The sequence below is a fragment of the Marmota flaviventris genome, chromosome 2, assembly GCF_047511675.1.
Source record: "Marmota flaviventris isolate mMarFla1 chromosome 2, mMarFla1.hap1, whole genome shotgun sequence".
Taxonomy (NCBI): Eukaryota; Metazoa; Chordata; class Mammalia; order Rodentia; family Sciuridae; genus Marmota; species Marmota flaviventris.
Window position 1 is genome coordinate 104,489,954 of NC_092499.1, and position 26,372 is coordinate 104,516,325.

At 43.3% G+C, this 26,372-nt stretch overlaps 1 protein-coding gene across 2 annotated transcripts in view; it reads left to right on the forward strand.

The window, feature by feature from the left end:
* Positions 1–16,891: 16,891 nt before the first annotated feature.
* Myzap (myocardial zonula adherens protein) overlaps positions 16,892–26,372 on the forward strand; it is an 86,364-nt gene continuing 76,883 nt past the window's right edge. For both annotated transcript variants that reach the window (XM_027925005.2, XM_071608311.1), the window contains exon 1: positions 16,892–17,069. In XM_027925005.2, coding sequence (XP_027780806.1) covers positions 16,995–17,069 — 75 coding nt within the window. In that variant the 5' untranslated portion in view covers positions 16,892–16,994. The remainder of the gene's footprint in view (positions 17,070–26,372) is intronic.

The window sequence follows — 26,372 nt, forward strand, 5'->3', positions numbered from 1 at the left end:
TCAAATTTATAACATCTTCATGACTCCAAAAGAAGCCCCATTCTCTTTAATAATCATAGTTACTCCATTGTCTCTCAAGTCACTCCAGATATAGGCAAGTTAATGAGATAAGATATTTTCTTTTCCCTCTTTGAATCTGCCTAATTTGAATATTTTATGTAAACAGAACCATAAAATATGTAGTCTTTCACAACTGGCTTTTTCCACTTAATATAGTGTTATCAAAGTTCATCCATGTTGTAGCATGTATCAGTCCTTCAATTGTTTTATGACTGAATAATATGCCACATCTTGCTTATTTATTAGTTTATGGAGATTTGGGTTGTTTCCATTTTTTGTATAAATAACGCTACTATGAGCATTTGTGGACACATTTTTTGAGTGGACCATTGCTTTCATTTCTCTTGAGTGTATACCTAGGAGTGGAACTGCTGGGCCTATGTTAAATCTTCATTTAACCTTTGGAGGAACTGCCATATTGCTTTCCAAAGTGGCTGCACCATTTTACATTCCCACCAGCAACATAGGAGACCTCCAATTTTTTCTGTATCTTACCAATGCTTATTATGATTCTAGCCATTCTAGTGTATGTGAAGTGGTATTTTATTTGGTTTGAATTTGCACAGCCTTGACAGCTAAGGATATCAAGCAGCTTGGCAATCATTTTATCCATCATTTGCTTATTATTCCCTAATCCTATTGTGGATATTCCAAAGCTTTTCCAGACTTCAAAAGTCCAAGTCCTCCCCTCCCCGATACCCTCTCATCTCCTCTGCTATTCTAAAATATTTTGGGGCATTCATCCATTTTTTTTCACAAATATTTATTGAACCTATCTATTTTGAATAGCACATGCTAGTGCCTGGGATAAACAACTGAATAAGCCATGTTCAGCCCTCATTTTCTCAGTCTAGTGGCACCACTGACAGTCTGGTCTAATGGGAGTCTTCTGCTTACAATATTTCATTGGCTTCCAGAATAAGATTTAATGGCAAAATTCTGGGTAACCATGAAAAGCATTAGTACAGGAGTGTCAGGACAGCCCAGCCTCCTTCCCTGCTGTTTTCCCTACTTCACTTCCTCTACTACTGTCTGAGGTCTACAAGTGGATAATTCTTTTTTTTTTAAGAGAGAGAGAGGGGAGGAGAGAGAATTTTTTTTTTAATATTTATTTTTTAGTTTTCGGCTGACACAACATCTTTGTTTGTATGTGGTGCTGAGGATCGAACCCGGGCCACACGCATGCCAGGCGAGCGCGCTACCGCTTGAGCCACATCCCCAGCCTCAAGTGGATAATTCTTTCACACAGTCCTGACACATTTCCCCTCGATCCTTCTCCCAATTGTTAGTTTCTCAGGCCGGGTGACAATTCCTACATATTGCTGCATTTCCCACAGCCTTGGAACTGCACTTGACACATTGAAAGTAATAAATGGGTGTGCATTGAATTAGTAAGGGAATGGGTGGCTAATGAAGAGATGAAAGTGGTGGTTCTTCCAAGTAGTAGAATTCACTGTGGATGGCCCAAATGAGGTTTTCTTCTGACCCCCATTTCAAACTGTCTAGTCAGAACAATATCCTGAGTTATTCAACTGAAGTGGTTTGATTTCAGTCAAGTGTTTATAAAAATACTACTACTCAAGGGGTTTTAATTCAAGACAGTTTGGATCTGTATATATCCTGAGGATTTTTAAGCAAAGTACATACATAAAATACCCATAATCTAAATGCACATGTTAAATGAGTGCTGTTAGGGAGCCTGCGGTGAAGTCACAGGGCAGCTGGGAGCTGGGAGCATGGAGTTACAGCAGTGACTCTTCCCCTTTCACCCTCATCTAGGCAGGACAAAGGACAAAGGTCCCTCTCCACCCAGGACAGGAAAATGTTTCTCTCCTCAGTGGTTTTGTGGAGGGAGGAGATGGAGGGGGTGGAAGTGGGCTTGCGGTGGGGTATCCGGCCTGGCCCACCCTGTGGGAGACAGGATGCAGGCGAGCCCAGCTCTCCAGCCCCTGCTAATGTAGGCTGTTTCCTTTCAGCAGTGTATGTGGTGGCCCATATGATGAAACAGTGATAAATGCATTGTCCTGAAATCCAAACTAGAGGGAGGAAACGCCTGGCATTTATGATATGTCTGTCTGCTTATTCATTGAGAATGTTGTTGGGGGAGATGATAAACACAGTGGAGATAGTGTGCTCAGAGATCTCTATGAAGATAAGGCACTGATGAAGGGCTAAGACTTTCTAAAACAGGACACAGGCTCAGGAACCAGGCTTGATCCTGGGTCTTTAATTTCCCTCCCTCTAGTTCAGGACCCTCCCAGCCACCCACGTTAGATACCACACCCCAGCCTCTGGCCTCCTTTATCCCCAATGTCCCTCCACCCCTGAAAGCCCACAGTTCCCCTAGTATGTCCATTCAAGGTCTCAGCTACCCACAGCTTCTTTCTCCTTGATTCCTTTTCTCCTCCCCGCTGCTGAATAATCAGATCCTCACTAATAGGCCAATGAGTTAAGTCTATGGGAAACAGGCTCTCTGCTCTTCTTAAGTACTTATCCTGGGCCAGGTTAAGTACTATTTTTAATCCTAACAACACTAAAAAGCAGTGTTAATGACCATTTACCCACTTTATAGAATGAGAAATTGAGGCTCTGGGAAGAAAATTGAATACTTCTCATTCTAGGTAGCTGTGGGATCCAGCACATTCAATTTCATTCTGGCTACTTGTCCAGCACCGTGTGTCTGCAACAGAGATGGGTAAGGCAATCCCACCCTCAAGGAGTTCCTGGTTACACAATGCATTATGAGGGGAGGAAGGGGAAGCTTCTCAGCAAAGGTGTCCTCGTAGTGAATGGAGGAGTGTGAGCAAAAGCCCTGTGCTGCCACATTCCTCTCACTCTTTTGGCTACAGGAAGAGGTGGATGCCTGTGGGTCCCAAGAAATTGCCCTTGACTGGAGGGAGCTGCCTTATCCAATATTAGGTCCCCTCCCCAGGGCAAACACAAATTCAGGGATTGGTGGTGGGTAAGAAGGCTCAAAAACCTTGCCTCAAGTGGCCCCAACTCTGAAGGGCCATTCAGCTCAAGTGTACCTGTGGCATAGGCCAAGGCCCCTGTCTGTCACAGCTCAGCTCTTCCCTCCATTGAGTTAGCTTTCTCATAGCAAGACAGCAGTGTCTCCTAAGCTCTCCTCCCCATTTCCCCATGCACACAAGTCCCCACCTCAGAGTCTACACCTCAGGGAATCCAAGCCAAGACAGGCATGGAGGTACATAGCGTGTCCAGAAAGTAAACACAGTCCAAGTTTGCCAGGGTGGAGAATGCAGGTCATGGCCAGGTGGCTTCTCCTGACTTTTGATCTGAATACACAATAAAGGATCCATATATAGTTTTTTTCAAGAACTCACCCTGCAACTCTGACCAGCAGCACAGAGGCCTGCCCCATCTTTATAATAAGTGGCTTAAGATTTAGAGGAAATGACAGTCAACAGCTTGAGTAAATGACAACAAAGAAATGTTTGGGAATCATTTTGTTTATGAATGCTTTTGGAATGTCAAGGCTAAACCATCTCAGCACTCAGTCCCAAGGCCCTCAGTCACCACATGGAAGTATGAAGCCCCACAGAGGTGTCATGATGGCCTAGGAAGACACAGAGAGCCAGAGTCCTCACAGAACCCAGTCTCCAGGCCTCTACTCAGGGTCTTTGCACCCCTCCTGGGTGTGTCTATACACCATGCCTACCAGAATCCTAAGCCTAAGCCCTTCACGATCTTACTCCTTTTTTTCCCACAGTGGCTTATCTGTAAGACTGCAGATAAACTCTTGCAGAAGACTTTAAATTCTCCACCAGGGCTGTGCCCAGGGAACCTGCTTGGTTGATGCCATGCAGTCAAGGCTCTGTTTTGCCCCAGAACCCTCTGTACTTCCTGTGCTCACCACCAGATCTACCTCAGTGCTTTTCCCCAGCGAAGATCAAGATAGTGCGGACACCACAGAAATCACACTCAGGGGCAGCTCGCCCAACTCCTGCCCCCAGCATTAGTGGGGCAGTCGCTGTTCTTCCCCTCACTCCCTGGGTTAAGCAGGCCCCCTCCTTTCTCAGAGACGGTTCCCAGGTAAGCCCGCGTTCAGCTGAGGCATCATCATGACAAATGATGGTCCTTAGCCTTGGTACTTTAACCTCTGAAAAGTTGGTGAGTCATCAGTTTGTTGGAGGCGGCAGTGCTCAATTTCGGCTGTCTTTTCTAAAGCAGAGGCTGTGTCTCTGGACCTGGCTCTCTGGGCTTGGCAATTATTAATTCACATAATCAAACTCCGTGTGATTTTTTTTTTTTTTCTAATAACACAATACCACAGACTAACTTTTAAAGGAAAGAGGTTAATTTGACCCATGTTTGGAGGTCCTGGGTCAAGGGGACACATCTGGTGATGGTCTTCTTGCTAGCAGAGTTAGCAGAGTCCCAAGGTGGAGCATCGCCTCACTCTGGGAGAGACAGGGAGTGCGCATGTGTGTGCTGGTATCACTCCCTGTCCTTATAAAGCTGTCAGGATCCAATCATGATCCTCCGCCCCATGACATTATCTAATCCTAATAAACTCTCTAAGACCCCACCTCTAAACACTATAGTCAGATTAAGTTTCTACCCTCTTAGTAGCTCACAATGGAAGTTAAATTCCAACATGTGTTTTCCGGGGGTTGAGGGGGAACCAAACCAAATATAGCGGGCACATTCCTGAAAAGTTGCCTTGGAGCAGCGTTCCTCCAGCTGAGCTGTTTTGCTACTTTTTCTAAAGTTCTCCTCTAGCAAGCATCCAATGGTTTGTGATGAGGGTGCTCTGGTCAATTAAGTCTTTGGAAGATGCTCCAAGTGTTCCAGGACAATAGGTCTTATCTTAACCCCCACTAGCTTTGTTTAGCCTTGCTTCTCCCAATTTTATTTAAGTATGGAAACTTTTTTTATTTGTTCTAATTAGTCATACATGATAGTAGAATGCATTTGACACATCATATATAAATGCAATATAACTTCTCATCTTTCTGGTTGTACATGATGTAGAATTATACCACTCAGGCAATCATATATGCACATAGGATCATAATGTCCGATTCATTCTATTATCCTTCTTACTCCCATGCCCCCTCCCTTCCCTTCATTCCCCTCTGTCTAATCCAGAGTAACGCTATTCTTCCCTAGCCCATCCCCCTTACTGTGAATTAGCATCTGCATATCAGAGAAAACATTCAGCCTTTGGTTTTAGGGGATTGGCTTATTTCACTTAGCAAGATATTCTCCAGTTCCATCCATATACCAGCAAATCCCATAACTTCATTCTTCTTTTAAGCTAAGTAATATTCTATTGTGTATATATACCACATTTTCTTTGTACACCCATCTGTTGAAGGGCACATAGGTTGGTTCCATAGTTTAATTATTGTGAATTGAGCTGCTATAAACATTCATGGGACTGTGTCACTGTGGTATGCAGATTTTAAGTCCTTTGGGTATAAACTGAGGAGTGGGATAGCTGGGTCAAATGTTGGTTCCATTCCAAGTTTTCTGAGGAATCTCCATACTGCTTTCCATAGTGGTTTCACCAATTTGCAACCTTACCAGCAATGTTTGAGTGTACCTTTTTCCCCACATCTTCACCAACATTTATTGTTGCTTGTTTTCTTGATGATTGCCATTCTGACTGAAGTGAGGTGGAATCTCAGTGTAGTTTTGATTTGCCTTTTCTAATTGCTAATGTTGAACCTTTTTTTTTTTTTCATATATTTGTTGATTGATTGTATTTCTCTTCTGTAAAGTGTCTGTTCAGTACCTTAGATTGGGTTATTTGGGGTTTTGGTGTTTAATTTTTGAGTTCTTTATATATCCTGGAGATTTATGCTCTGAAATGGATGTGGTAAAGATTTTCGCTCTGTCTGTAGGTCCTCTCTTCACATTATTGATTGTTTTCTTTGCTGAGAAGAAGATTTTTAGTTTGAATCCATCCCATTTATTGATTCTTTATTTTACTTCTTGAGCTTTAGGAGTCTTGTTAAGGAAGTCATTTCCTAGGCTGACATGGTGGAGATTTGGGCCTACTTTTTCTTCTATTAGGTGCAGGTTCTCTGTTCTAGTGCCTAAGTCTTTGATTCACTTTGAATTGAATTTCTTGCATAGTGAGAGATAGAGGTTCAATTTCATTTTGCTATGTTTGGATTTCCAATTTTCCTAGCACCATTTGTTGAAGAGGTTATCTTTTCTCCAATGCATGTTTTTGGCATCTTTGTTTAGTATGAGATACTTGTATTTATGTGGGTTTGTCTCTGTGTCTTCTATTTTGTACCATTGGTCTACCTATCTGTTTTAATGCCAATATCATACCATGAAACTTTTTTTTTTTTTTTGGATGGAATACATTGAACTTCTTCCAAGGGACTTAACCTCACCTCTTTCTAAAGCCAGTTTCTCTTATCTGTCCTAGTTTTTTACAACTGGGCTTTCTTTTTGGGTCACTCTTCTGTGAGTGTCCAGTATTCTTTTTTCACACCAAGGTCTGGCCTTGTTCTTTCCTCTGATCTGGAGGGACTAACCATTCAAGTCTGGCTGGGATGGATGGGGTTTTCCGAGTCAGTGCTAAAACTGAGAAAGTCCAGGCAAACTGGGGCATGTTGACCCCTCTATCTGGAATCCTGCCTCATGCCTGAAATCCCCTGGCAGCCCACCCCGTGCTTTCTTGACCTCTCTTCCAGGACTCTCTGTTGCTGGGCTCAGCCTCTCTATTACACTTGGAGCTCTTTAACCTCAAACTCTTCATTCCTGGTTGATGGTCTGGGGCTGTGACCAGGAGATACTTCACTGCCTTCCTCTCATATTCCAGTTGAGTTCAATGTCCTCATCAGCCTCAGCAGCAGAGACAGATCCAAGAGCTCCCTTGCTACTTCTCTGAACCAACCTTAGCCTCATCCTATCTGTCCCCAGTAACCAGAGCACCAGGATATCTTCCTAGTCTGACAGGTGCATGGGAGTCACATCAAGATAGATCATGGTGAATGATCCTACCTGAGAGGGTGCTGATGGATTCCAGGGCACTTGAATCAATGGTGTGAAAGCCCCAAGCATGCACGTCCCAGCTGTAGAAGCATGCAGCCTCCCATCTCCTTTTCCCACTTCTGCCACATGGTTGCAGTTAAGCAGGATATGGATGATTGGCACCTGCAACTGATGGCTATGTGCATCTCTGGGCCACATAGATGTCTGCTCTGATGAATGGGTAGCCTCTGACATCAAGAGCCCACCCACAGATGAGGAGGGTGATGCACAATGGATGGGGTGATGCTTTGTCCCTTGTCTCTTCTGCTATGATGCTTTCCCTTATTCCTCCTTTCCCAAGCCTTTCTGTTCCTTTTCTCCAGTGCCTTTCATGGAGGTCCAAATCAGCAGGTCCTTGGGTCTTTTAAAGTTCTGACTTACTTATCACATTTGTTCTTGAAGAGGAGGGGATGAGATGTCCTGCTGTTGATGGGCAAGGCAGAAATAGCCAGATCAGAGATGTTTGGACAGAGATATTTATATGTATTTTTCTAGGTCAGTTGAGTAAAGGAGCCCACACTGCCCCCTCTCCAGGTGCTGGGATCCTGAAGGACTGATTTGAACAAGCTGTAACCCCAGGGACATGACAAAAGCCCAATAATTCATTCAGGAATGATTTGCTGGATGTTGATTCTGTGCCAGGCACTGTTGGGGTGCTGGTTTTAGAGTAATGAACAAAACCGACTAAACCCTTGCCTCATTGACCTTGGATCTTTGTTAGGGAACATGGGCACAAACCAAATGCACAAAGCTTGGCCTTTTAATCTGAAGAGTTGTGAAGCCATTGCAAGGTTTCAAACAGAGGAGTAGTGTAGGTTTGAAAGGAACACTGTGGCCATCAATTAGACTATTGGAGGCAAGGATGGAAACAAACAGACAAGTTAGGAGGTGGCTTGAAGGAACCAAAGGAGAGGCTATGATGGATTATGCTCCGGTAAGGAGAAGAACTTAGATTCTGGACACATTTTGAAGGGAAAGCCAGAGAGATAAAATGAAGGTTAGGAGAGTAAGGGGAGGAAGTAAGGACGACTCCAAGGATTTTGGCCAGAAGAAAGAGGTCCCCACGAACCTGAAATGAGGAGAGCTATGTCAGGAACAGGGTTTTGCGGGGAGGGATCTTACACAAAAATAATGGAGCACCCCACATTCAGGACAGGACCCCCACTTTGGATTAGAAATGACATCTTTTTCTTTAGTGGGCATAGCCCCACATTGGGGGCACAGCTTGTCAGGAGGACATTAGCTCTGAGGATGCAAAGCCTTGTATTGTGAATAGCCTTCACAACCATAGGCAGAGCTCCTCCCTGGAGTGACCACTGGCATGCCAGAAAGCAGAAAGATTACCCCAGGAGTGGGGCTAGATGGGTAAATTGAACTTAGAGAAAGACTCTTCATCTTCCATGTTTTTAGTAAACTTTACATCTGCCTCAGCATCTATAATGGAAGTCTGTTGGCACAAGTTCATTAGGCATAAATGTAGAAAAAATAATGCTAAGGTGTATTATTGGTAGTCTTAGGATTAAAAAAGATAAATGCTCCTTGGTTTTGAAGTTGTATGATTCTCTTTCTTACATGCTGAGAGCAGATAAATTCTCCATGTTAATCTCTCTTAATAGAGCAAATCAAATAGAGGAAAAGAAATGCTTTTGTTCTTTTCCAAATGTCTTACATTAGCACTGGTATGGACCACTCAATATTTTTGCTTGGAAGAAAGTACTCCAAATCTAAAGAAGCATACTGTGCTCGTCCACACTGTGTGTTACCCAAAACCTGAGTTAGCAATTCATGGTTTTCTTTAGAAAGGACCTCACAGTTGTTGAAGGCTATGTTGTACATATCATAATCATGTAGTTTATATTTTATAATTTCATCCAAGCCTCACAATAGGTACTACTATTGTTTACCAGGTGTTTCAGGTTCCTTTTAACTAGGGTACCCAGACCTGAAGGCACATTCCAGTCATGCCTGGACCAGCACCACACAGTAAAGATGCTTGCTTTTCTGATTCCAAACCTTCCTTTCTCTGAAAATCCCACTTGAAATAAGATGAGATATTCTGGATACAGAAAAGTGGTCTGCTCTGGAACTGTTGACCAAACTCAGTTTTACAAGTATCTTAGTGCATGATACTGCTGAACTGGGTTTTCAAAGCCCTGTACATGCTCTTGTTGACTTTGGACCCAGCTTAGGACCATAAATTATCCTTTCCAGGTTTTATCTAATCAGATTCTGCTCCTTTCTCCAGCTTCTTGATTTTCTAGGTACTGCCTCCTCTATTAGTAGATTAAACACTTTTTCCTCTGATTATTTTAGACTGCCTATATCTATCTACACTACTTTGTTCCCGACTTGTGGCCCACACAGTGATTTATGGTCATTGTTTTTCCAGAGGTTTTACTGAGCAGTGAGATAGGCTATACCCTTTGATATCAATATTTACTTCCAGATTTGTATGTAGATATAGTATATAGATGTGATAGACACACTTAGTGCCCACCCAGACTTCCTTTGACCTGTTCTGTATATCTGTTCCTGTTTTTGTGTTCTTTTTTTTTTAAATTTTTTATTGTTGGTTGTTCAAAACATTACATAGTTCTTGATATATCATATTTCACACTTTGATTCAAGTGGGTTATGAACTCCCATTTTTACCCCGTATACAAATTGCAGAATCACATCAGTTACACATCCATTGATTTACATATTGCCATACTAGTGTCTGTTGTATTCTGCTGCCTTTCCTATCCTCTACTATCCCCCCTCCCCTCCCCTCCCCTCCCCTCTTCTCTCTCTACCCCCTCTACTGTCATTCATTTCTCCCCCTTGTATTATTTTTCCCTTTCCCCTCACTTCCTCTTGTATGAAATTTTGTATAACCCTGAAGGTCTCCTTCCATTTCCATGCAATTTCCCTTCTCTCTCCCTTTCCCTCCCACCTCTCATCCCAGTTTAATGTTAATCTTCTTCTCATGCTCTTCGTCCCTACTCTGTTCTTAGTTACTCTCCTTATATCAAAGAAGACATTTGGCATTTGTTTTTTAGGGATTGGCTAGCTTCACTTAGCATAATCTGCTCTAATGCCATCCATTTCCCTGCAAATTCTATGATTTTGTCATTTTTTAATGCAGAGTAATACTCCGTTGTGTATAAATGCCACATTTTTTTTTATCCATTCGTCTATTGAAGGGCATCTAGGTTGGTTCCACAGTCTTGCTATTGTGAATTGTGCTGCTATGAACATCGATGTAGCAGTGTCCCTGTAGCATGCTCTTTTTAGGTCTTTAGGGAATAGACTGAGAAGGGGAATAGCTGGGTCAAATGGTGGTTCCATTCCCAGCTTTCCAAGAAATCTCCATACTGCTTTCCAAATTGGCTGCACCAATTTGCAGTCTCACCAGCAATGTACAAGTATACCCTTTTCCCCACATCCTCGCCAGCACTTGTTGTTGTTTGACTTCATAATGGCTGCCAATCTTATTGGAGTGAGATGGTATCTTAGGGTGGTTTTGATTTGCATTTCTCTGACTGCTAGAGATGGTGAGAATTTTTTCATGTACTTGTTGATTGATTGTATGTCCTCCTCTGAGAAGTGTCTGTTCAGGTTGTTTTTGTGTTCTTAATTTTAATTGTCTTTACCCTGTCGCTTATAGAGGACTTGAAGTTTCCTTCCTCTCAAGTGCTGCAAGCACCTGGGAGATCATAAACCTCCCTTATCTTTCACCCCCATCCTCAGGAAACCTGAGACAAGGACTGACAAACATAGTTTACAAGCACCTCAGGCTTTGTTTTGAGGCAGGACCAGCTCTGAGGTGCCATTTACACTCCAGAGCTGCCCTTGGGATCAGGCTGAATCTGGAACTTCAACTGAGCTTGCTCCCTTGCTGGCTTTCCCCCTTCCCGCATCCCACATTTCGTTTTTGTTTTCTCCTGGAAGCAGCTCCTTAATGATCACCTATATAGAGTCTGCTTCTGGGAGAAGCTAACTTGAGATGATGGTCATAACTCACATGGATTTAGCAGGTGTTCTGCATGAATGACTATGTATGCATAAACATCTCAGGGATTTCTATTTTTAAAGCAGAAATGCAAAATAAAAATTTCCTCTTCATAGATTAGCTCTTTCATTTTTCATATAGATTAAAATACAGGTATGACTCACATTTTAATTCATCCAAGGGGAATTTTCTAACCAGTCACCAATTCAGTAGCTTTCAGGGAAAATCTAAATTACCCCATGACACACATAAGCTATAGAGGGAGCTGCTTTTTGTACCACACTGACCAGAAAGGTCCTAATTCCTTCAACATTTCTCAACTGTCTGACTCCTTCTATTATTATTGATACTAGGAGGAGCCTAATTCCTCTAAAAGACAGCAGGATGTCTTTCTGAGAAAATAAACACATAAGTTCCTGCCTCTGCATCTAAAGGCTTTCTACTATAAGCCCATGGTAGCAGCTATTTAGAAAGTCAGACTGACACCTTGTAGGACGTGAGGTTTGTACCTTTGTGTTTAATGAACAGAAATGCCACCAAACTGAGAAAGTAACCACTCATCCTAAACTTCATTCATTTGCATGAGTGATTCTTCTTCCCTTGGTCTTACAATTCACAATAATTGTCTAGTTTTTTATTTGGTCACTAAGTTCTCTTGATTGTTAAACTTTGGAACCCACCCCCCTACTTTTCTTTCCACTGCCACTGAATCTCCCTGTTGAGATCGTCTTTATATCATAAGAACACAATTTCAGTACATTCCAAAGTGCTCAACCCACAGTCAGGCATGGTGGCGCATGCCTATAATCCCAGTGACCTGGGAGGCTGAGACAGGCTTGTAAGTACAAGGCCAGCCTTAGCAATTTAGTGGGGTCCTGTCTCGAAATAAAAAATGGAAAGGGCTGGGGATATGGCTCAGTGGTAAAGGGCACCTGGGTTAAATCCCTGGTACCAAAAACCAAACAAATACAAAATCCAAAAAGCAAACAAGTGCTCATCTGACAGCCTCTACCTTCCTTTCATAGGTTTCTCTGCAGCCTTTCATCTTCCATATATATATATATATATATATATATATATATATATATATATATTTGATAGACCATTATTTTATTTATTTATTTATATGTGGTGCTGAGAATCAAATGCAGTGCCTTACACATGCCAGGCAAGTGTACTACTGCTGAGACCCAGCCCCAGACCCTGCCACCTTTCTTATTGCAAACCTGATAATATCACTGCCCTGCTCATGAAATTTCCATAACTCATCACCTGTAATCCAAGCTCAACTGAATTCAAGGCCCTCTACACTCTAACCCCACCCTACTTGGTCTCTGGCCATTCTCTCTGCCCTGAAGTTCAAGCTGAATTGGCTATTAGCCATTTCCCAGACCCTCTGATCCCACCATTTCCTCCAGGATTTTGATGTGGAAAGCCCTTACCTTTTCCTCCTCGTTCTTTAGGACCAGCTCCCAGGTCACTTTCCCAGGGAAGCCCTTCCTGTCCTCTGCAGCAGCAGTAGCAGCAGCAGATTCTTCTCTGTCCACCTCTGTGCTTTGGACATGTCTCAAGTCTAGCTCCTGTCCTAAAATAGGAGGTGAATTGTCAAGTACACAGATGGAGCTATCTTGCCTTAGATTGAAGGTTAGCTCCATCACTTACTAGTATTGGTAATATAGGTAAGTCTTTTCAACTCCCTGTGGCTCAATTTCCTCATCTGCAAATTAGGGGACATAATAGTACTTTTCTCATTGCTCTATGTTCAAAAATCTCAAAATGCATCCACAATTCATTGTTCATAGTAAGTGCCACATGAGTGTTAGCCATAATTCTTATTTCCTATGTGCATGTTTCTTTTCCCAATTTGATCATGAAATCCTAGAAAGCAGGGCTGTCTTACTTGTCTCTGCCTCCCCAGTGTCCAGCTCATTGTAAATGCTTGGTACATATTTGTTCAATGAAAAAAAATTATTTTTGATCATTCTACTGGTTGATCATTTGCTCATTGGGTTAGTTGGTAAGCCAGCAGAATCATTTGCATTGAGCTTGTATTTCCCAGGTGGGTCAGCAGCAGGTCCCAGTCTAGATAGTCTTACAAACACTGTGGATATGTGGGGGATTTGGTTAGGGTTTTGGGTTCCTCTCAGTCTGCTTTTCTTATCACTAGGCCCTGTTCTCTACTTTTCAGATGCCTGTGAATATGTAGGGTTTCTTGTTCTACCTTATTCAAAAGGGCTTTGTAATTCAATACCTTTGTTCTTGGGCTGCAAACATGTCCTTTTTCCATTGTGAAAGTTTGGTTTCTGTGGCATTCAGAACAGGAGAATGTGCCAGGACTTTGGGATGTTGCTGCAGATGAATAGAAGAGGAAGAAAGGGAAGCTTCAGAGATGTTGAGAGTGTAGAGGGTGCAAAATATCAGGAAGCCTGACATGGCTTGGGCTCACCTATTTTGTGCTTCTGTCCAGCAAGTGATTCAATTCCTAATTGTTTCTGCTAAAAATCTAATAGCAGTCTTGGCTGCTTAGGACTTGCTAGAGAGAGGGTCCCATCAAAAGCTCCTCAGCTAAAGACACAGAGTTTGCACAAGAATTAACAGAAAGCAACAGAGACAATTCAGAAAGCAGATGCCTAGAGGATATGAAATAGAATTCTAGAAACTGAGATGAGAAGAGGTATAATTCAATAACTGATTTCAAGAAAAACTGGATCTCAGGCATATGTAGCTATTCCAATAGAGGGTAAGGGAGAGCAGCTAAGTTAGTTTTGTCACATCTGCTATTCTCTGGAGCCCAAATAGTGGCAACCCTCTACCACCAATGCTCAGGGAGGTCCTGGAGAGAACCGGAGCACGCTGAGAGGGACCACAATGACCTTCCCCACCAGAGCCCTGTCCCTGCTCCTCTCACTCTGCCCTCTTTCCTACTCTATAATCTATAGACTCTGAGGACTTCTTCTTCTTCTTCTTCTTCTTCTTCTTCTTCTTCTTCTTCTTCTTCTTCTTCTTCTTCTTCTTCTTCTTCTTCTTCTTCTTCTTCCTCCAGGGATGACTGAACCCAGGGGTACTTAACCACTGATATCGTTTCCTCTCCATTCTAGAGCTACTTTCCATTGATTTATTTTCCATACTTTTCTTACCAGTTTCTTTCCTCTCCTTTTCCACTTCCTGGGGCTCCTTACTCTCTTCTTTCCTGCAATCCTTGTGAACTTTGCTACCACTGGGTCCTACCAGACCCAGTGTTGGCCTGGTAGGGAGTGGCTGAGGCATAAGCCAGAGCTTGGCTTTTGCCCACAATCCTTGGTGGCAGCCATTGTTGGGAAACTGCCCTCACTGGGACAATCCCAGGGCTTTGGTTGCTTCAGCTGGAAAAGTTCTTGGAGACCCTGGTCCATCCTAGAAGATTGGTTGGCAAGGACCTTAGTTTCTGTTTTGCTCAGTGATAGGCCAGTTGCAGTTTTGCTCTGTAATATAATTTCTTCACTCATTCAACACTTACTGAGCACTTACCATGTGCCAATGAATATGTTCCAGGTATCAAGCAGGTATCAAGCAGGCAGAGATGTAAATAAGTTCATACGTGGCTCCCAAGATGGTAAGCAGTCTGCTACTTTTGCAATGGATTACAGTGAAAAGTATTATTTATATTAACAATATGAAAGACATCAGTAGATGGAAGAAAAATGGATCCATGGACCGCTCTTTCTCTCAAAGGTTGACTCCATCTTGGGTAGTCATTGGGTGGCTACCATAATATAAATAAACATTGCTGATGGCAGGTTATTTTGACTTTATTCAACAAACAGCCCATTTCTATTTATCCCAGGGCAAAACAACAAAGCAACACTAATCATTAGTTTCTTTCCACTGAGATGACCATGCAGATGTCTCTACTCCTGGTGGTTTTCAACAGCCATATGTTGACCACTATTTATTGAAAGGAAGACCCAGGTTTCAGTCTTATAAAACTAGCAAGTGTAGAAGGCTGTGTTGAATGAGGATGGAAAGAAACTTCTCATGAACCTTTCTTGGAAAAGGTAGGTAGATGGGAGGATGAAGGAAGGAGTCAAAAAGCAATAGATTTGGAGTTAGAGGAGTAGATGTCTAGTCTCAGCTATGCACCAAGTGACCTAATGTGTCTGGCTTTAGTTTCCTCATCTGAAAATGGGAATGATAACAATATCCATCTGATGGGGTCACTAGGAGAACTAGATGAGAAAGTAAGTAAGTATAAAGCACTTAGAACACAGGCACATCTATGGTGAGGATAATAAAGAGCAGGCTGTGTGGCTTCAGGAAAATCACTTAAACACACTGGCCACAGCTTCCTTATCTGAAAAACAAATGAGTTTTGCAGGATCATGTGAAATTCTGTTCAGTAACATTCTTTGAGCGTCTTCCCTGTTGGTGCCATACTGGGCATTCAGAGAGGGTTGAGCCTGTCCCCTCTCTCCAGAAGGATAGGAAGGAAACATACAAATAGATGACTCTAACAGAGAACATGGTCCCAAAGAGTTGCTGGGTTCAGGAGTGTGAGTGTTCAAGGGCACGAGGTCCTGGAGAGCTTGGTGGGAGGCAGAGTTTGACCTGGGCTTTGAAGGATGGGTGGAGATATCGTGTCTTCTTTGATTTTGAGAGTGCTTTGCCTTTTGAATAAGTCTGTATGACTTTGGACTGGAGGACTCAGGGATCTGAATCAGACTATGCAGGGCTATACTAGGCATCCTGGTACTTGTTTTGGAAAGAGGATATAAAAAAGTTCTAGTGTTCTCCATATCTTTATCCTTTCCAAACTGAGCTCATCATGACCTGGCCTCAGATCCCTTTTAGCTGCATCTCTACCATTTATCCCTTTCATTGTGATATTTACAGTTTTTAAATTATACTTTCCCTTTCCTCCATTCTATCTTGAAAATGCTCCTTCTTTTGTCCTGGAGCTGGCCCCTTTCATGTTAGGGGGCAACATGCACAAGCAAGACACTAGGGTCAGATTGACAGGATTCATACCCTAGCTTTGCCCTTCAGCAGACAGTGGGGCCCCTGTTAAGTTACTCAATCCATTGGTTAGTCAATGTCCTCATCTGCAAAATGAAGATACAGGATAAAAGTGGTGCCTAACGCAAAGGATGGTTGTAAGAATTAACTGACGTAATGCAAAGTACTTGTCAGCTGGTTGCACAGTAATCATTGAATAAATATGAGCAGTTGTGATGGACACTATGTCTGGCTTACTCCTACTTGCTTTCTAGCTTAGTCACTTCCTCTGGGAAGCTTTTCCAGGCTCCAGGTTGTGTACTCTCATAGTTCCGTGTGTACCCTCTTCTACCTTAGCACCCACACCTGTCATCTCTTTATCTTTCCGGGGACCCCACCAGATTGCAAACTCCACGAGGTCAGTCGATTGTGCTGGCTGCTAGGATAGGCACTCAATAAATAATTAATAAATGATAGGGTGATAATCCCAGGGATCTCCAGGTGTGGCTGGGGGTTGGGTGGGGGAAATAGCTAGGGGTGGGCGTGGGACCTATGCAATGAGTCCTGAGGTTGAAAGTGCAGGCGGAGCTCGACTCCTCAGAAGACAGAGAGTCTAGGCCTCCCAAATATCGAGGGCTCTTTACTCTCCGGAACAGAATAAAGCGACACGGGAAAGGACAGCGCTCAACTTTGGCAGGGTCTGAGCACCAGGGTGAAAATGCAGCAGGACCTGTTGGGCAAGCCCGCTAGGGCCCCGCCCCGCGGCCTGGCCCGGCCCCTGCCCCGCCCCTTCCCCGCCCCCAGTCCAGGCCCCGCCCCCTCCGTCTCCCGTCGAGCCGAAGCTGGAGCCGCAAGTGGGCCCGGAGCCACCCCCGCAAAGGGCGCGCCCAGCACACTTATTCTGCCCCGGAGCAGCTCGGGTGCCCAGCCCTACGCAGACAACCGCTGCAGGATGCTGCGTTCCACGTCCACCGTCACCCTGCTCTCTGGCGGCGGCTCCAGAGCGCCCGGGACGCCCAGCAGGAGGGTGAGTAGCTGGGGAGGTGGCCCCGTGGTCTCATTCCCCTGCCACTTCTGTAGGTATCTGCGTTTGAGGTCGCGCGGGAGCCAGCCCTTGGCCTTGACACCCACCCTGGGCTCAACTTTCCCGTCAGTCCCAGCGCTGGTTATGACCTTCCCACTTGACGCCCAAGGGATACCTCACCAGCTGGAAAAGAGGTCTTGGGAGACTTTCTGGAATTCCCAGAGTTTTCCTCTCCTTCCTGTCTCTTCTGTCAAGCCAAACTTATTGGTGGCACCAGTTTAAAAAAGCAAGGGAGACATTTCTGTAGTATCTCTACCCTGAGGCCCACAAGTAAGATGGTATTTTAAACCCAAACTTTTCCTTCTTCCATTGATTAGAAGTAAGTAGGTGTCACTTGTGTTCAGTGTGACAGAATAATACTGATTCTGGAGTGGGTTTAACCAAAGTGGGTGCCTCTTTGCAAATCAGGGGTTAGCAGCTGGCTGCCCAGGAGCCCAGTTGTATGGGAGGTTAGTTTATGCAAGCCACTTTTTTCTTTCTAGCTTAAATACTAACACAGTGGCAGCAGAGGTGGTCCTTGGTCAACATCCTCAGGGAGGGTTTTATTTAGAAGCCTGTTTCTCTGCAATCTTTGTTATATCCTTTCCCACCTCTGTAGATGCTCTTTGAAGAATGGCTAGGCATATGCATCTTTCACATTCTGCATTTCTTCCAAAATCAGGATCTCAGAGCAAACTGTTAGAGGTTTGGTTTGTGGCTTATTCTTTCATCGTGATATTCATTGCTTATTACTTGACATCTCTTCACTGTGATTGAAACTTGCTGAATAATGTTTCCCCAAGTTTAGCTGAATGAGTGCTTAAGTCCAAACCAGAAGCCACTTTGGTACCTCTGTTTGCTAGTTTTGTAGACATGCTTATCTACTTTTATATACCTCAACCAATTGGTAGTGGTTATATCATCTTATGAGTTGTCTTTCATTAGCTGTAGAAGATGGGTGTGTGTTACAATTGGGTTGGGCCAAGTGATGGGTTTTGAGTGTGTGTGTGTGTGTGTTTATGTTTGTGTTCATATAGGTTGACAGAACTCTAGTTGTCCAATCATTAACTTCAAGAGTCATATTAGATCCTAAGGGGTTTCCAGCCACAGGCCTGGCCTTACTTCAAGGTGGATATTTGCCATATTTCTTTGGAACTATTTGTCAATTGGAAAAAAATTTTGATTGGGAGAGAATAGAAATCACTGAAAAGATACTCCTGAGCCCAGCTGAGGTCCATTTCCCCTCCAGAGATAGGGACTGGTTGGGGTAGCTAAAATGATATTGTAGGTAGATACATAAATGTGATTAGTTAGTATACCATATACCCAATGACATTTTTCTCCAATATTTTCTTTTGAGTATCTCTTTAGTTATAAGTGCTTTGTTATCTGGTACATTGTGAACATTTTTGAGAGTGCTTTGCCTTTTGAATAAGACTGTATAAGACTTTGGACTGGAGGTCCCAGGGATCTGAATCAGACCATGCAGGGCTATACTAGGCATCCTGGTACTTGTTTTGGAAAGAGGATATCAAAAAGTTCTAGTGTTCTCCATATCTTTATCATTTCCAACTCTGCTATTGGTTTTGAAAATATCACAGGTGCTGTGTTTGTGTGTGTGTGTGTGTGTGTAGGGGGGACTGTGGTACAGTGCTGGGCACTGGGGTCCATTCTACCTATGGAGGCAGACTTTGTCACAAACTGCTATCATGAAATTATCAAAGCATTAATTGTGTAGTGGGGTGAAGTATTTTCAAAGTTCTGTGAAGCTAAAAGGCATGGTTCTTCCTGAGGCACCTGAGGGAGGCCTCTTACTGCAGGTGATGTCTGAGTTTAGTCTTGCTGTGTGAGTAGGAATTTGTAGGGCAGCTGACAATATTGGGATACTGCATGGAGGAATGGTAGCATTTGTCTAAATGGAATATTTGACATATGGTGTACAACAGTGGCATATTGGACCTGCCTTGGGACAAAAACATTTATTTTTAATTTCTTTTTAGGAAAACAAAAACAGGATGTCTTGAAAATAAAATTGCAGGCTAAACAAATGATTATGAAAAGTATTTCCAAAGTTGAAAATTTTTGGTAAAGCCTATATCATTCTTTCATTTCACCCAATGGTACACAAGTGATGGTCTTTGGCAGGAACATATTAGCCATTAAAATAAATCTTCTGTTTCATCCAAAGAGCTTATGGAGTTAGTGTCTGTGGGGGAACCTGGCTATGTTGGTCCAGTCATTCCAGCCAACCGTGGTGACAGCTGACACTGAGCAGGAGTTCAGTTCTCTGAGTCAGCTGCCAGGGGCAGTGTGGGAGACCAGCCTGTCACCAGTTATCCTTTGTTCAGTGACTGCCACCTGCAATTGCACTTCCTTCCTAAGATCATCTCTCATGGGAGGCGGGGGGAAGGTGGGAAGACTAATTTCTGTTAGCTGATAAACAAAATCCTAAGAAGCATTTATGGATGCCAAACAACAGGAGTTGTGAAATAATAAAAAAAAAAAAAAACCCTTCAAACCAGTTGTGCTCTAAAAATAGTTTTATCTATGGCAACAGCAGGGAGATAAATTGTTTGGAGAATAACCACAGCTAGAATGATGACCTTGGGGAGTGGGGGAAACATTTTTTAATATATTGACATTACTAAATGATTTTGAAAGGAATTTTGTAAATGAAAGTTAATCTTGCTGTGTGAGCCTTTCAAATGAAAGGTCAGTTGCGTGGCCAGGTTGTGGGCTTGGGGTGGAAAGTACTTGTTGTTTTATGTACCCCAGTACTTTTGGCTAAGCTTTTTGGCTAGGGTGGTGTGAGATGCTAGACCTGTCAAGGGTTTTATGTGGCACTGTGTTCTGTTGATAATAAGAGACTGTTGGCTGGTTTTGCTGGTATCATGGCTCTTCAATGGCACATACAATTCAAACCAAAACAAACCCCAACAAGGCCATAGGAGAGGATTGTTTCCTAGCCTGCCTTTGCCTTGGCAGAGGCTTCCTATGTTTAAAACCAGAATGGGCTGAGAGTCTTTGCTCCCTGGCTAATGCACTAGTCTGTAATGTCCCATTTCTGTTTAATAGCTCAAAATGAAGAATTCCCTTGGGCCAGACAGGTGTTACCTCACTTCTTTTTCCCAGTCCACAAAAACATCTGTGCATGTAAGCTCTGTATCCTTCTGAGGGCTCTGAGGAAGGAACACTGGATGTTGTGGAATCTCAGCAACTGGTGGAAGGAAGCTGTCTGCAGCATCCACAGAGAGAAGAGAGGTGGGTCCTGCTGTACAGAAAACCTGCTGGCTTCTCACCACAGTCCTTCTGAGCCAGCTCCTGACAGACCAAGTTGTGTAGTTTTGAAACCATAGATAGCGTCCTTAGGGATTATCCCCAAAGCCTTAGTCACTAAAAAAATGATAGTTGTATGTTCAGAAAAAAAAAAAAAAAACCCATCCAACTTCTGTGCTTTCGTTTTTCCATCTTGCTGTGTTTAGTGTAGGATGAACAGATTTGAGATTCTCCTTTTTTTGGCGGGGTGGGGGGTACTAGGAATTGAATCAAGGACACTTATCACTGATCCTCCTGCCTCAACCTCCCAAGGCCCTGGGATTATCGGTGTGTGCCAGCCAGCATGCCAGGCCAGACTTGAAATTCTTAAGGAAACTTGATTTATAGAGATGCCACGGTTGCTCTGTAAAGATTATGGGGGATTCTGTAGTTTTGAAACCATAGATAGCATCCTTAGGGATGCTATCTCCAAAGCACTGCAGAAGGGTTGCATGTGAGGTCCCTGTTGTTTTTATAATGTGCATCCATATCTGAGCAGGGGACCTGGAGGCTGGTGGCACTACCATGCTTCTAGTCACTTGAGAAACTCTTTCAAGTCAGTAATCCCCAAGAATTGTTGTTCAATTGCATTCAAGGAGCTGCGGATCCAGGGCTGATTAGAGAAATGTATTGAAATGCTTCAACCCAAATACTTCCAGTGATTAACCACATTATGATCTTAAAATGATTGCAGTGCTTTTCCAATACAGAGTAGGCTACTATATCAGGGTTTACCCCTTTTCCCACTTCAGATGAGTGGTATTTCCTAAGTGTCAATCACACTGCTACTGACTTTTATTCATTCTTTATGGTTAGAGTAATCTTTCAAAAATTCATAATCCAGTCACCTGATTCCTCTGCTTCAAGAATCTCCTTGGTACTACCAGGAAAAAGTTCCAACTTCTTAGTGTAGCATCTGGGCCCTCCAACCTGGCCATTGGCTGTTTTTTCTATACCCCACATACTCTGCCCACAGAGTCCCAGGCATTCCAGATTAATTGTCATTCTCTGAGCTTCAGTGCTGTTCCTTGCCTCTTTGTTTTTCCTCATGCTTTCCTCTGATGACGATCGATCATCCTCTCCAGAAGTCTGCCCTGATTCTTCCTTCCCATGGCTTATGTACCTCGCCATTGCTTATTTCCCCTGTGGTTAACTACTTGAAGACAAGTCTTAGGGACCCTCCCTCCTCAGGCCTGATGGAATAAGTGCTTATATAGAGGAGTCCCCAGGGTCCTAAAGAAGCCACACTTAATGTCCAATTGGCAAACGGAAACACAGGAAGAGAAGCCTTGGGATAAAGCCAATCCACCTGGGCAGGAAACAGGTGACTGAGTGGATGGGAATGCTAGTCCAGGTGAAGATTTGACAGTTCTGGGAAAGCCTCCAAATATTCTAGTTGTTTCATCCTGTAGCACAGTTGGAGTTTCATTCTTTGGTTAAGTCAGTGGTTCTCAACCCTGGTTCTGTGTGGAATCACCAGGAAACTTAAGAGAGCTCTGTCCTGACCTCACCCTAAGCCAATTCAGGGGAACCTCTGAAAATAGAGAAGAACATTTGCATTTTTAAGGAGGTTTCCTTGAGTGCAGCTTAGGATAAGAATATTCCTATAAGAATCACTCCTCCCTGGAAGCTTTCCTGGTTCATTCTTGGGACAGTGTTCTAGAAAGTTCCCTTGGGCCTTGTAAAATGGAGGACCAGGTGGTAGGGGCAGGGACAGGGAGTCAGAGCACTCTAAGACACACTGGTATTTTTTTGTGCCTTTACCTCACCTGTGCTTTCTCTCTGGATTTTGACATTTTGGGTACATTGTGTACCTGGTACAGAAGGAGCCAGAGAGAGCGGGGAGGAGAGGTTACTGTCCTCCTATTGATGAATTTTTCTCTGACATGGGAAAGAGGGGCTCTAGGACACCATACCACCTGGAAAAGTGTCCCAGGAAGTAGAGGGGGGAGATTCTCTACTGTTCTGTATTCCTCTGAATTAGGAATGGTTTTACAGTCGCCTGAAAAACCTGAATATTTCTTATCTGGCACTTTGCAGAGAAAGTTTGCCCCACCCTGAGGTAGATAATCAAGCTACAAGTTCAGGGACACAGCAGACCTGAGAGGCCTAATCTAGATGGGGCATGCTCCAGGCCCCACACAGCTTGGCCTGCAGGTGCCAGAGATTGGATAAATTGTGCTGAGCACAGTGTGGGGTGGGTTCCCCAACTACATCCACAGAGGCCACACCTTCTGTTGTCAGGGGAAATTGGGCAGAGACTCAGTCAGAGTGGACCAGGCCTGAGAGAAATGCAAATGCATTTGGCTAATTTCCTTAGGGAAATCCATCCCTGTAAACTGATTAGCAAGTCCCTGTCAATTCCCTGGGTCATCTTCTCTACCCTTTCTTATTTGAGATAGATTTTTCCCCTCTTGGGTGAGCCCAGGTACCAGAGGCTGAGAGCATCATGATATGGGGATCCCCAGAATACCCCTAAGTGAGGAATTTCTGCCTCCATAAAGGGGGTGAGAAACAAGGCTCTGGGGGCCCACTGAGCTCCCCAGGTGCCTGGAGTTGTGAACAAGGGCTTGGTTGTATCTTCTACAGGAGGCCTAGATGCTATCTGTCCCTCTCCTTCTGTCCTTCCCAGGAGAGTGGCTTCCAATTAAGTAGAAGAATCTCCAGGGAGTTTCAGGTGTAGCTAGCTTTCTTTGTTTTTAGTTCAAACAAAGCAAAATAATAATAACAAAAGCCCCCCCCCCCCCCCCAACAAACAAAACATTCATTGAACAAACACCCATTATGTATTGATACTATGCTAAGTACTATAGGGGCTCAAAAAACCATTATGGTACAAAGTTTGCTTGATATCTCCCCCTACATTTTCCATTCCTTCCATTTCATAGTGCAGGGAATGTAGGAGGTACTCAGTGACTATTGGTTTAATTATTGAAATGAACCCAGATTTGAATGTTAGTTTCTTCCTCCAAAGATTTCATTGACTCTATTGTCTTCTAACTGGGGCCTGATTGTCAGAGTTTGGCCCCTATGTATTTGTTCATTTTTCTTTCCTATCTAGCTCAGAAGGCCCCGTTATCATCTTTTGAACATGCCAACAGCTATGTATATCTTCAGCCAGTCTGGAACACCTTGCCTGATAGTTGTCTCTCATGATGATGATGGATTCTTCAAACCTCACTGATCTGGAAAGTTCTTTTTGTCCTTCTATACCCAGATCAAGTGTCATTTCTAGGCACTTTTGTTTCCATAATCCTACCTCCACTTAAGATTAGGGTTGTCCTCTATTCCCAAGATAATCAAGAACACTTAGAGAGCTCTTAATATGTACCAGAAACTATTCTAAGCCCTTTACCCATATTAGTTAATTTAATCTTCACAACAATCTTAAAAGAGTACAATATTGTTTGTTATATTGTACAATAAGGTAACAGAAGCCCTGAAGATTAAGTAGCTTTCCAGAGGTTTTATCACTGGTAGGTGTCAGAACCCAGAAGAAACCCAGGAAGTGCAGTTTTACCATGTTTTAGCCATTAAGCTTGCAGTATTGGGTAGGACAACTGTTCTTTATTACCTTGTGTGAGGGTGTTTCTAGATTATAAGCTCCTTGGGCACAGCAGTTTCTTTATCAACATGGTAACATGGTACCCTTATATCTCTTAAAAAGTATTTTACAATTAGTGGGTACTCAGTGATTGAGTAATGAAATAGGCTGTGTCCAGTTTCCTGCTTTGATCCACTGGAATGGATGTTGGTTCCAGGGATGGTTAGTCCAATAGCAGTGGTATTCAGAATAAGTAAGAAGCAATTCTCTGCATTGTTCAGAACTCAAGGGTTGAGCCAGCTGCTGTGAGAACCTCTGCCTTTCACGTATTGCTTAGCCTGGGTCGGCTCTGGGAGTTGTGTATCTGAGTTTCAGGAAACCATGGTGATCAGCATCATAAAATGCTCAGAGATAAGCTACAGGGCCTTGATCTTGTTCAGGGGATTTTCCTGTGGGGAGATTGCTAGAGGTGAATGAGTAGAGGGAGGTGGACTGTGCCAGGTCAGCCTAGCAGGGAGGGGTTCAGGGTTCACTCTCCTTAGTGCTTCTGTTAGGAATTCAGAGTACCATCTAGACCTCTAGATTGTTATTTTTGCTGTCACTGAAACTATTCTGTGGATTTAGGGAGGATTGGTCTATCTGTCTTGGTATCTTTGGCACATTCTCTTTCCATCTTTATTATTATTATTACTACTACTACTACTACTACTACTACTGTTTAAAAACTTATAATTCAAACAGTTGTTTGAACAATACAGAAACCCCATTTTTTGGGAGATAAACAGCATCAACAGTTGGCTGTTTCCTTAAAGATATTTTTTTCCTTTAAGTCTATACAAATCATCAGTGTATATTTATATAACAAAAATGAGGTTATTCTTAACATTTTGTTCTGCAGCTTTCTTTTTCCCTGTGACAATGTAGAAGGTGTGTATGTGATCCTGTTCCCAGCTGAGTTTAAATTGTTTCAGTACAGTCAGTGGGTCAGCATTTATTAAAGAATAGTTGTGCTCTTTAATGTTTCCATCAAAGCACCTCTATCGACAATAGTAACCTCCCCAGACAGGGCCCTGGGGTGCAGCTTCAAGCACCTGCTGCAACTGCCAGGTATCTTTGAAGCCAATGTTTTATTTTACAGGTTCATTTTGTTTTATGCATTGTGTTTTACCCTTTGGGTTTCCATACCCCAGCATACACATGGTTCAGTGTGAGAACTAGGTTCACAAAAGGTACCTGCACACTGTGTAGGAAGTATGTTGAGGAATATCAAAGTTCTGTGGTAGCAGATGAAGAATGAGCTCAACCAGGGGGAGGGGCCATCTCACTCTTGGGTGATTGGATTCATAAGCGCCTTCCTGAAAATTATGGCCATCAGGGATTACCCCTCTAGGGTAATCAGGCAATCAAAAGGCATCACTTACAGTGCTAATGTCCCCAACCCACTGAATAAATTGTTATTTTCATGGAAAGCAGGGTAGTGAAGCCAAATAGGTCTGTTTCATTTTGGAGGATATAGATTTCTAGGACAAAGATAGTATTTAGATAATAATAAAAATATCTAACATTCATAGAGGTTTACTACTATATGCTAGCTAGTCCTAGTATATCTCATTTTACCTTTGAGACATAGAGATATAATTAACTTGTCCATAGTCACAGGACTAGTTCATGTTGGAGTCTGTGTGTACTTGTGTGTACATGTATATGTGCAAGTACATACGTGTGTGCATGGGATGCCATGGATTAGACCCAGCCTATCAGAGAAGATTGCTGAATATGATGGATATGGATTGCCACCCAGGGTGGGTTATACCTAATGTTTGTGCATGTGCCAGACTGGTTTTAATGTGTCCAAGTGGCCTGGAGTTAGAGGGTTGCCTTTCTCTGGAGGACCCAGATTTCCATCAGTGCCTTTGCATAGTTCTCTCAGGAAAGAGAAGGAGCTGGCGGAATGGCTTTGTTTCTTTTTGACCATAGGTCTGGTAGTGAGCTCTGAAGGCTGGTTGCAAGGCTGGCCACATTAGAGCCATTGATAGCCCTGGTTGTCAGGCCATATCTCACCCTGAAGACATTGGGGGATCAAGAGAGTGAGGAGGGAAAGGGGTCTCGAAACCACATCTTAAAGAACTGGGGTTGTTTAGTCCATACAGAACAGGTCTCAGAATATCAATAGAATAAAGGAGAACTATCTAGAAAGGGCAACTTTGCTGTAGTTCAAGGAAAATCCTAGGTTGGTTAGGTAGAAATTCCGCAGAACATGTAGACTCAGCATCAGAAATTTGAAAATGCCTGGTAGAAAGATGTGACATCTTGGAGGGAGGTGATGGCATATGTGGAAGTACTAACTTGGGTCTCAAGCTCGGATTCTCTCACTTGCTCATGCAAAATGATTCCCACAGGCTGGGGCC